General features: G+C 45.5%; 1 protein-coding gene across 4 annotated transcripts in view; it reads left to right on the forward strand.

Moving 5' to 3' along the window:
* The window catches only part of USP22 (ubiquitin specific peptidase 22), a 149,432-nt gene that overhangs the window by 120,827 nt on the left and 16,035 nt on the right, over positions 1-12,570 (forward strand). For all 4 annotated transcript variants that reach the window (XM_053276436.1, XM_053276434.1, XM_053276435.1 and 1 more), the window contains 2 exons: positions 8,662-8,767; positions 10,559-10,717. In XM_053276436.1, coding sequence (XP_053132411.1) covers positions 8,662-8,767; positions 10,559-10,717 — 265 coding nt within the window. The remainder of the gene's footprint in view (positions 1-8,661; positions 8,768-10,558; positions 10,718-12,570) is intronic.

Genomic DNA, 12,570 nt, shown 5'->3' on the forward strand with positions numbered 1-12,570 from the left:
GAAGCCATCACAACCTTTGGTATCGATCTCTACATCGATTGCTTTCAAAAGTCCTGAAGTTCCTTCGAGGTTGCACGTAACTTCAACATCGGAACATTCGAAGTCTAAAGAAAAGCGGTCAAGATCGGATACTCGTTCATCGTCTCCATAAACAAAGAAGGACAAGATTGTAGATTTGATAAAGGAAAAGACACCATCCCTGTCCAATCTACAAAGCCTGATGTCAAAATCCTCGACCACCACTATTGAGGCTGACCGCCATCATTTGACAGTGAGAACTTTGGCGAGGAAGGAGACACAACAGGCTTCAGAGATACCTAGATGGGAGGAGCCTCTCGATATCAAGGCGAGGAAGGAGACACAACAGGCTTCAGAGATACCTAGACGGGAGGAGCCTCTCGATGTCAAGGCAAGGAAGGAGACACAACAGGCTTCAGAGATACCTAGATGGGAGGAGCTTCTCTTTGACATTGAGGGTTCGCTGTCTGTCCCCAGCTTACTCCAGTCGGCTCCTTGGCCCCATTGACACCAGCTGATCAGCATCAAGAGTCTCCATCGATGTAGGCGCATCTTCTGTTAACACCAGGGGTGCGAGTTCTGGTTTCAACCCTGAATACACTGATATTGTCAGCTTCAAGGCAGGTGACTCCTCTGTGCCGAGCCCTGATACTAACACTCACTGTCGAGGAGGAGGACTCGGTCAGGGATGCTGTGTTGGACCCTGCTACTGCCCACACTTTGCTTTCCATACTGGACTCTTAACTTGAGCACTCCTTCAACATCCACATTCAAAGGTTTTCCTCTGATGTGGGAACTCCTAGGGAGTTAGTTGCTGCTCATCTGGTCGACCAGTGTACTCCTGTTCCATGTACCCTGACTGCTGCCCATTTGGCAGACCCTTCTCCGTGGCATTCATGTGGCTTCTCACATACGTTGGCTGTTGGTGCAATTCTTGCTTCTGCGAATATGGGGATCACATCTCCGGGCTCCTCTTACAGTTTTCAAGAGGAACGATCCTGGAGGTCCTCACAGTCTAAGACATACTTACCACTATCTTCCGTTGTAACTGTGGTTCAGACTATGCAAGCCCTGGCTGGTGCTGGTGGCCTAGCTCTGCCAATTAAACCTGCTGTACAAGGTGTTTCTGTTGCTCCGCAGATGGATCACCTGGCCTCCTGATAAAACTAGGTGGATACAGCCACACAGACTATTTTTGGAGGCGTGAATATCGGAACATAAACTCTGCCCATTTCTCCACCATGAGGCAAAATTACCATTGAGACCCAAACATGCATACTGCCTTCACTAGCTCACTCACCATCTGACCATCACAGTTCCTCTGATTTCGAATCAGATCCAGATGATTCAGACAACCTTGCCAATCCTTCGGCTAACATACTTCTAGCCACACACATCTCGCCTAATGGGGAAATGAAAGCGTATCACCATCACGTTAGAGAGATGGCTGCAACCCTAGGTCTGGACCTCGTCAGAGCTTGCCAGAATAGATGATCCCGTTTATGGTTAAATCTCATTGTTAAATCTCAGTCGTCTCAGCCGTTGGCTCTTCTGGCTCTCCCAGTCATTTCTAGAGCTGCTGAGTGTGTGTGGATCCATACCTCAGCCCCCACTTCTATACCTTTAGAAAGCTTATACTGAATTCAGGAGAAGGACAATGATTATCTTCTGAAGCATCCTGCTCCCAATTCCTTGGTTATCGACTGTGCCGCCTCTTCTAAGATGGGTCGTTGTCATACTACACCTGCAGACAAAAAAGGGAAGAAATTGGATATTTTGGGGAGAAAGATATACTCCACCTCATGCCTATCCATTATTCAGCTTGCACAGCAAAATATAATTATGGCATATGGGAGGAGCTACAGAATGATTTGGACATCCTATCTCTGGAAGAATTTAAGAAGACATTCCAGCAGACAGTAAATAAATCAGAGGTCTCGCCGACAATTGAGTACTGCCAAACACCTAGCCGAGTCAGAATCACGTTCCCTGACTGCTGCAGTTTCCCTGAGGAGGTACGCCTGGCTTTGCTTTACTAATCTACATGAAAGAAAAAATGGAGGGCTTATTTTTCGATGGTAAGGGCCTCTTCAGCGAGGACACCGACTCCACTATGGAGAGAATGAAAAAATCTTAAGTTTACTGCAAAAACTTTCACCACCTTGGCATTGGCCTCTTCCTACGGTTCCAAGTATTGTTCTTATTCGAAACAGAGACAGCAGGAACGCCGTGACTTTGGGAAACTATGGAATGTGGTCCCTATTGAGATACGATCCTCCCCATCTCTGACAATTTTTAAGAAATATTTTAAAACCCATCTTTTTATTCAGGCTTTTTAGCTTCTTAATAATGTATAGGTTTTTAATTCTGTGATTGATTTTTAAATTGTTAGTTTTTAATTGTGTTTATGTGTTTTTATATGTGCTTTAAACTGTTTTATCATTGTGAACCGCCCAGAGACACGAGTGTGGGGTGATATGAAAGTGTAATAAATAAACAAACAAACAGTACCATCTTTACCATAAGCGCACTTATCAGGGGAAATGGAAGACTAATCAGTCTCAGCATACAGAACAGGCATAGTCTTAGAAACATCTTTGAGGTTCACGCCCACCCACTGTCATCACTACACTCCTCTCCCTTCCTGCCTTCGGGGGCGTCAGAATCTTGGCACATGAAGGATAACACCAGACTTGTGAACCCTATACTCTTACCAATGCCCAACATCAAGCTGGCATGACATGCCCCCACTTGGCACCACAAGGACCGCTGGGTCCTGAAGATCATAACTTTGGGAAACACCATAGAGTTCAAGCCAACCCCAAAGTTGTCAGGGATGCAGTTCACTCAACCCTCCCAGGCGTTATTGGAAGAAGTGAAGGAGCTGTTATCAAAAGGGGCTATCACCCCAGTGCAGTGAGTACACAGGCAGGAGAGTTATTACTCCCACTACTTTCTGATCCCGAAGAGAAATGGCGGGATTCAGCCCATCATGGATCTAAGCCAACTGAACAAACTTGTTCATGTGTGAAAATTCTGCATGATAATATTACAAGAGATCTTACCTCTTCTATATCAGGAGAACTGGCTTGTGGTGCTGGATCTGATGTGTATTTTCACATTGGCATCAGAATACAACATGGGAAGGATCTGAGATTTGCTGTAGGAGATCAAGTGTACCAATACACAGTCTTAGCCTTCAGGCTTTCCACTGCCCCCAGGATATTTACCAAATGTATGGCTGCGGTGGTGGCCTACCTAAGGTCTCAGGGTATATTGGTCTACCCGTAACTGGACGACTGGCTCTTGGCTTTACCTTCTCAGATAGTGTACATTTTGTCTCTCCTCCAAGACTTGGGGATCCAAGTCAATTGGAAGAAGTCTCATCTGGAGCTGGTTCGTGTCATCAACTACATTGGAGCAGTCTTAGACACAGAAACCAGGAAGGTGTACTTACCTTGAGAGTGCTTTGAGTGCATCAGGGACCTGGTTCTCCATTTCCAACAGCATCCATCTTACCTGGCTCAGCTCATTCAAAGACTCCTGGGACTCATGGCATCCTGCAACACAGTGGTGAGATAGGTCTGGTTAACAGTGTGGGTTTCTTTTGGTCTTCAGCCCAAATATAGACAGCCAATGCCTACATCGGGAGATCCCAGGTCAGATTCTACGCTCACTTACTCAGTGGTCAAACGACAGGAATCTATTGGAAGGGGTTCCTTTTCAGATGCCAACTCCTTCTGTCTGGTTAACAACAGACGCTCCTCTGCTGGGCTGGAGGCCAACTGCAGGGAACATCAGATTCAGAGCAAGTAGACCCTTCAACAAGTGCAGTGTCATATCACTTTTCTGGAACTGCTGGCTGTCTTCAAAGCGATGAAAGCCTTCCTGCCACTTCTACAGGCAAAGGTTATACAAGTGCAGTTAGACAATACCACTCCACTAGCCTACATCAACCGTCAGGGAGGTGTCCTGGACTCTTTGTGCACTCAGCCTGCAACTATGGCATTGGTGCATCGGGTCTACCAGATAGCCATCCACATAAAGGGCTGGACAGTGTCCTAGCGGATGACCTAAGTCGAGTTTTCCCACATCAACAACAGCACGAGTGGGGACTCAAGACTGATTATATTACACCACTCTTCATGAGTTGGATAAACCCAACTATAGATCTATTTGCCACCTCAGAGAACACGAAGTACACTCGTTTTTGCTCCAGGGCGGGTCACGACCCACAGTCACTGGGATGCCTTCCAGCTGGACTGGTTGCAGGAGATTCCGTATATGTTTCCTCCATGGCCATTGGTCAGCCAAGTGGTTGTTTGACTTCTGACTGCTTCGACGTCGTGTATCCTGGTAACTCCATGGTGGCCAAGGCAACCATGGTTTCCACAGGTACTCAAACTGCCAGGCAACCTGTACCAGAGACTACCACAAGAGATAGATCTCCTGGCACTAGACAACAGCAATGTCCTGCATCCAGACGTTTTCATTCTCCATCTAACAGCATGGCGAATCGGCTTTTGAGTAATCAAAGGAAGTCTTCCATCAGACATAATTACCTTGGCAAGTGGCTCTGATTCAAATTTTTCTACCTAAGCAGGCTGCAGTCAGAGATGTACTCCTCTACTAGACTGATGTAAAGTCACATGGGTTTGCTAATGTATCTTTGAAGTTGCATCTAGGAGCACTCTCTTCCAAACATCCAGGCTGTGATGGGAAGACTCTCTTTTCACACCCAGAAAGTAAAGCTTTCCTGAAAGGCCTCATGAATGTACATCTGCCCGTTCACACTCCTGTAGAACTGTAGAGCTTATCCTCGGTTCTTTCAGCTTTAACAGAGTCCCCATTTGAACCAATGAATTCTGCATCCATCAAACTAGTGACTTGGAAAACTGCCTTCTTGCTTGCCATAACTGCGGCTAAACACGTTAATGAATTGAAAGCATTGCGGATTGATTCACCATACACCAGGATCTATCCTGATAAAGTGCTAATGCGTATGGACCCAGACTTTTTACCCAAGGTGGTATCCGACTTCCACCTTAACCAAGATATTATTCTCCCTACATGCAATGCATTCCTTGGATGTGTGAATGGCGCCAGATCCACCAAGCATGCTTTTGTAGCTTACAAGAGCTCTGTGAGAGGCTCCTGCATTTCCAGACAAAGAATGTCCAGATGGCTAGTTGAACTCATGCTGACCTACAAGACACAGAATGTGCAATCGCCTGAAACAATCAAGGGCCACTCTACCCGTACCTACACTTCATCAGCTGCACACTTATCAGGGGTAACCTTCACGGACATCTGTAAAGCAGCAACTTGGTCCATGCTTGCTTTTGTCAAGCATTACGCCATAGATGTGCACTCTGCTGCTGAGGCAAACTTCGGGAGAAGCGTTTTGAAGCAAGTGTTACAATAGCTACTACTGCACCCTCCTCCATTGGGAGCTAACTAAACATTCATTCTTATGGATCTCGATCCAGATAAACAAGTTGCTCACCTATAACTTTTAATCTGGTAGAGATCCGTCGACATCTTAAGACCCCTCGAGCCACCCCTCTGCAGTCTTGCTACGCTGTGTGCGTGCTGAGTGTGCATGCTCTTCTCCTTCTATGATGAACTCAACTGATTCCGGATGATTGTATTCCTGGGCGGTCGTCCAAGAACTGAAGAATCGGGTGCCCGGCCCACCTTTGAATAGCACGCTGTAGGCGTGGAGGCGGGGCTCGGTTGCCTTGAGCTGCGGCATTCTACTGTGAGGGTCCTGCGCAGGCGCAATACCCATTCTTAGGGATGAAAGACAGGAAACAGAGGGTAGGTATAAATGGAGAGTTTTCACAATGGAGGGAAGTAAGAAGTGGGGTCCCCCAGGGATCTGTACTGGGACTGGTGCTTTTTAATTTATTCATAAATGATCTAGAAGCAGGGGTAAGCAGTGAGGTGGCCAGATTTGCAGATGATACCAAACTCTTCCGGGTAGTGAAATCCAAAATGGATTGTGAGCAGCTCCAAAAGGATCTCTCCAAACTGGGGGAGTGGGCGACAAAATGGCAAATGCGGTTCAATGTTAGCAAGTGTAAAGTGATGCACATTGGGACGAAAAACCCCAACTTCAAGTATATGCTGATGGGATCTGCGCTGTCGGTGACGGACCAGGAGAGGGATCTTGGGTTTGTGGTGGACAGGTTGTTGAAAGTGTTGGCACAATGTGCAGCAGCAGTGAAAAAGGCCAATTCCATGCTAGGGATCATTAGGAAGGGGATTGAAAATAAAACGGCTAACATTATAATGCCCTTATACAAAACTATGGTGCGACCACACTTGGAGTACTGCGTACAATTCTGATCACCACATCTTAAAAAGGACATTGTTGAACTGGAGAAGGTACAGAAGAGGGCAACCAAGATGATCAGGGGCCTAGAGCACCTTTCTTATGAGGCAAGACTACAACACCTGGGGCTTTTTAGTTTAGAAAAAAGACGACTGCGGGAGACATGATAGAGGTCTATAAAATCATGCATGGCATGGAGAAAGTGGAGAGAGAGAGATTCTTTTCCCTCTCACACAACACTAGAACAAGGGTTCACTCCATGAAATTGATTGCCAGGAGGTCTAGGACCAACAAACGGAAGTACTTTTTCACACAACACGTGATCCACTTGTGGAACTCTCTGCCACAGGATGTGGTGACGGCCAACAACCTGGATGGCTTTAAGAGGGGTTTGGATGACTTCATGGAGGAGAGGTCTATCAATGGCTACTAGTCAGAGGGCTGTGGGCCACCTCCAGCCTCAAGGGCAGGGTGCCTCTGAGTACCACTTGCAGGGGAGTAATGGTAGGAGAGAGGGCACGCCCTCAACTTCTGCCTGTGGCTTCCAGTGGCATCTGGTGGGCCACTGTGCGAAACAGGATGCTGGACTAGATGGGCCTTGAGCCTGATCCAGCAGGGATCCAGCTTATGTTCTTATGTTGATGGATCTCTATCAGATGAAAAGTTACAGGTGAGCAACCTGTTACTCCGCTTTCCCCTCCCAACTTAAGTGTGCCCAGTTTTTCTTTTTAGAAAGCAATAAAACGAACATTGGCAACAACCAACCAAAAATACAGTAGAGGAAGCAAATAACAGCCAGTACTACAGAACATAACAACTGCAAAATTTAAGGATACCCACGTTGGTTCACCATGGTTGAGGAGGGAACCTGGTTTGCCCGAGCACCAGTTAGGACCAGTATATCCCTTTCCTACTATTAAGCCAGGAGAGAGGAACTTATTGAGCAGAGGCAGTACATGGTCCCAGTGACTAAACTGTAGTTAAGAGAGCTCCCATTCATTATATCTGTGCTGATTCTTGGGGTAGAACAAAATAAATGTAAGAATGTATTGCAAAACAAACCCTCCAGAAACACAGCCTTGACGATTACATAAGAACTTATCCTTCATTTACTGGTCATGTGACGGTAGCCATGTAATGATACATTGTTTTAAAACTGCGGATGTATTTTTTTCCGTGTAATGTGCCTTTTAAAAGCAATTTTGTTTAGGTGTGCATATGGTTTCGTGTGTTGCTCCCCCACCCTTAAGTGGAAATAAGCATTTTGCCTGGCAAGGCAGGCAGTTTCTATAACTGCCTGTGTTGCTCACTGGCCCTCTTAAGTGGGGTTAAGTCGTCGTTTCTGCTAACCAGCTTGGCAAATGTTGCCTATTCAGGAAGCAGTCTTTGGATCCTGGCTTCTAATAATAATAATAATAATAATAATAATAATAATAATAATAATAATAATAATAATAATAATAATAATAATAATGTACTACACCAGTCATGGCTTGGGCTCTGTCAGAATAAATTTTAGATAAGTGCACTCTGCCTTTGAGCCTCAGTGCAGCTGAAACAGTAACATATAAGCAGTTTCATCATTTGGCATTTAGTTTTTTTGCTTTCTTCTTTGTACAATACTTAAGAGACCATAAACCAACTACCTTCTCTGTGTTCTTAGGAGCAGGGTCTGTCCTGCATTTGGTTGAGTGACTACTTGTAATTGCTGTAAGATATTAGGGGAACGGGCCATAGCACAATGTTTAGAAGGTCTCAAGGTTACTCTCTGGCAGCATCTCCAAGTAGGGTTGGGAGAGACTCCTGCCTGAAACCTTGGAGAGCTGCTGCCAGTCTGGGTAGACAATCCTGAGCTAGATGGGCTAATGGTCTAGGAACATAGGAAGGTGCCTTATACAGAGTTGATCTAGGTCAGGACTGTTCACTCTGACTGGCTGCGGCTCTCCAAGGTTTCAGGCCAGAGTCTCTCCCAGCCCTACCTGGAGATGCTGACTACACTGGGCTGCTTTGCCGTTCACACTGCAGGGGCATGACCGGGAATCTCTTTTTGGTGAGACCCCTGCACCCAAATGCCCCTGTAGCTAACACCCCATGCATCTCTCTCCTCCTCTGTCAACACAGGATTGAAGCTGGTACCTCCTATGTGCCAAGCAGGTGTTCTGCCCCTGAATGATGGCCCCTGAGCTAGCCACTGCCTAGGTGTGCTGGAGGTGCCAAGTGGCACATGAGGAGGCGGCTCTTTGTGCACATCTCTGTGTATGGATTAGGAGGGCTTTGAAATATTTTGTCCCTTTCCTTTCCTCCAGGTGACGATAATGGTAAGAAAGCCAACAACCCCAACCACTGTAACTGCATCATAGACCAAATCTTCACAGGTGGACTACAGTCTGACGTCACTTGCCAAGTCTGCCAGTAAGTATCAGGTTTTGAATAATTCTGATCAAAATACAGGATTCATCTGTTTTGACTCTGGAATGAGGAACACAGAATGCAAAAGATGCCTCTGCTTATCTCCTTTTTTAAAGGTATATGTGTACATTGCAGCATTCTAGTATAAAAAGGAAAAGATTCCCAAGACAGCTGCAGTTACAGATACTTCCTCTGTTTTTGATATGGGAAAGTGTCTCTGTAGACACCCTTGAGCTGGACATCAAGAGTTTTCTATGAACAGAAGACCTCTTTCAGACCTACAAATAAACCATAGGGACTTCCTTAAAATGGAGCTCTCCTTGTCTCTTTCTTCCTCCAGTTGGATTTTGAGCATGGCATGTTCCCCACTTGTGACCTGCCCTTGACATCTTTCTGTTTGGGTCTCCATATGCATTAATTGAATCTGCTTGCCTTTCCTGCACTGCCACTCTGCTCCCTGAGCCAGTGTGGGCTTAACACTCTTAACCATGGTTAAAGGATTGTTAGAAATAGGCCCCGGGATTATATCCAGTGTGTTCCGTCTCCAGAGAGAATTCCGCTCTTATCCTTAAACATAATAATCAAACTGTAACGTTTAATGTGAACCATTGATCAGAACTTGAAACCAAGTGTAGTTAAGACCAGCAGGGGAAAGGGGCTGTGGTTGATCAATTAACTATGCTTAAGGAATTGGCAATGTTGTTTCTGCTCTGTTCCATCTCCTGGTTTGCAAGGCCCAATTATAGAGCATTGTTCTATAACCCCTCCGCCATGAGTGCCTCTAAAGGTAAAAGGGGTGGTATAGACATATTTTAACAATAAACATAAAATATCACTTGGAAAATCATGTGAATGCTGTTGTTACCTTGTCATAACCTTTATTGGCTGCATCATAGCAGGTTATCACCTAGTAAATTACTGCATTGTGACACAGATTAAAACAAATATTAAAGAGAGATGGTATTGAAAGGTAAATTACAGAATTTGAATCATAAGACTAAAACTTATGATTCTACTTACTTATTTATACATTTAAAAAATTCTGCTTTTCCCTGTTCAATCAGCTAAAGATGATTTTATCTTTTAACTAATAACATAGATAAAATCAATATATAAAAGCAGCATCTAAAAATAGGTGACAATTTCACCTATCCAGAATTGGTCTATATATTGTAAAGATCAGACAAAAATAAAAGATCTTTAACCTCCACTTAAAGCAGCAAAAGCTGGAGCACAATATCTTCCTGAGGAAACTTCCCACAGAATGGCACTGCCACTAAAAAGGCCCTGCTTCTACAGCCTGCCACAGGATTCTCAATTCTAGATGGACTCTGATGATCATCTAAGGGCTTGGGCAGATTCATATGGAACCAGATCTCATCTTTGAACAGGCAGTTTTGCAGACTTTGTTTTTAGATGAAGACTTGAGTGTTCTGAATGACTGTGTTTCTGCTGTCAGTGGATTTTACATCTGGTCTGAGAGTGCTATAAATTCCTTTTTGTGTGATGTTAACTGTTAACTTGACTGTCACTGCAGCTGTTTTGACTGAGATGCTTCCTGAAGCCTGCGCACCCTCTAGGGGTGAAGTGCCAGGGTTTTTTTCAAGTGAAGTAAGGGCTGTTTTCATGCATTGGTGATGTTTTTTTTAAGGTGGAAGGGTCACCATGGGGAGACTTGACCTCTAAATCTCCACATGGTTGAATAGTCTTGTGCAACTGCCATTGTGTGTTAAGATCACATGATGTGCACTTTTTTTTTATAAACCAACCCACCCTCTTTCTCTTTGTCTCTAGTGGTGTTTCCACAACGATAGACCCGTTCTGGGACATCAGTTTGGACTTGCCGGGTTCCTCTACCCCGTTCTGGCCTCTGAGCCCAGGCAGCGATGGCAGTGTGGTGAATGGGGAGAGTCATGTCTCGGGAACCACCACCCTCACAGACTGCTTGCGAAGGTACACACGGTGGCAGACCGCATTGAGCAAGGAGGAATCTTAACTTCCCTCCTGCTGTCCACAGACAAGTCGTTTACGGGCAAATGGCCAAGGAACAAAACACACTTTGACTGCAGTGTTACTGCTGAATCATCTTGCAGAGCAATTTGGTTCACTTGCTGAAAGAAAGGACCTGGACAGAATTAAGCATGCAGCCTTAACTGAGCTGCTTGTGGGCCCACTTTGCCCAGTCTTCTTCAGTGAATCTCATTTTTCATTGTTTGCATTTGGGAATAGTCACACTTCCAGATCTAGAAGGGGGAATATGCGACCCCATGAGCTGTAAGGAATATTTCTCCACCACTTTGGTAGCCTTGCAGATAACAAAGGCCCTGTCTAATAGCAGTGGGCTAATTTTCCCATCGGATCGGCTGCAACGCTGTTCACACTGTTCAGCATGCACTGATGGATGTGTGCGTTGCAGAAAACATGCCCCACTTGGGATGATCAGCAGATACCGAAGCCTTAAGTGGGAGGGCTTCGAGCTTGATTTCTACCAACACCACCATTACAGTCCATGTTTCAGTACAAACGTTTTCAAAGCAATTTACATAGAGGCAAGAATAAAATGGTTGCCTCTCCACAAAGGGCTCCCAATCTAAAAAGAAGCAGAACATAGAAACCGGCAACAGCCACTGCTGTGCTGGGCTTGAATAGAGCCAGTTGCTCCCCCCCCCACCCCACCGCCGGCTAAATATAAAAGCATCACTACTTCGAAGGTGCCTTTTTGCCCAGTTAGCAGAGAGTTCTTCTAAACATTTTTAGTTGAAATTTAGTCTCACATAAGATGTTTTGTGCAAATTTAAGGAAAGAGCGACCAGTGGCAATTAGCCAGTTTTAGAGGCAGTATTGCCACTGAATACCAGTTGCTGAGGAGGGCTATTGCTTCCGCTGCCTGCTGGTGAGCTTCTCAGAGGCAAATCTGTCTGGGCTCTGTGGATGTTGGAGAATGCTGGACGAGGTGGACCTTTTCTCATGTATGGAATGTTGATGTCCTGAGTTGGTTGTGGGCATTTAGTGCCACCGACTTGAGGTCGTGGGCCCACTTTGCAGAGTCCTCTTCAGTGCATCTCATTTCTCAATATATCATGCACTTGGGAGTAGTCATGCTTCCTGATAAAGAATATTAGACCTAAGGGGTGGCTGCAACGAGTATTTCTCCACCACTCTGGTAGCCTTACAGACTGCCAACAAGACTTCATGTGCTGTTATTGGGAGAAGCTAGAGCTGTACATAAACTAGTGCAAGCCTATTCATCGGGACAGTCTCCAGACTGGAGTTGAACCCTGGGGTCTTTCCTAACAGAGCCTCCGGGTAGTGTGAGTAGAAGACCGTCAAAAGTCTTCAGTGTGGTGCAGTGGTTAGAGTGCTGGACTAGGACCGGGGAGACCCGAGTTCAAATCCCAATTCAGCCATGAAACTCACTGAGTGACTCTGGGCCAGTCACTTACCTCTCCGCCTAACCTACCTCATAGGGTTGTTGGGAGGACAAACATAACCATGTGCACTCTGCTCTGGGCTCCTTGGAGGAAGAGCAGAATATAAATATAATAAATACATTATATTTACATAGTCTGGCTTCACTCATCCCTCCCTCATTTTTATAAAGTTGTGCCGTCAAGTTGATTTTGACTCCTGGTGCCCACAGAGCCCTGTGGTTGTCTTTGGTAGAATACAGGAGGGGTTTGCCATTGCCTCTCCTCGCTCAGATTGAGATGATGCTTTTCAGCATCTTCCTATATATCGCTGCTGCCCAATATAGTAGCAGCGGGGATTTGAACCGGCAACCTTCTGCTTGTTAGTCAAGCATTTCC

The sequence above is a fragment of the Hemicordylus capensis genome, chromosome 13 (genome assembly GCF_027244095.1).
Source record: "Hemicordylus capensis ecotype Gifberg chromosome 13, rHemCap1.1.pri, whole genome shotgun sequence".
Lineage (NCBI taxonomy): Eukaryota > Metazoa > Chordata > Lepidosauria > Squamata > Cordylidae > Hemicordylus > Hemicordylus capensis.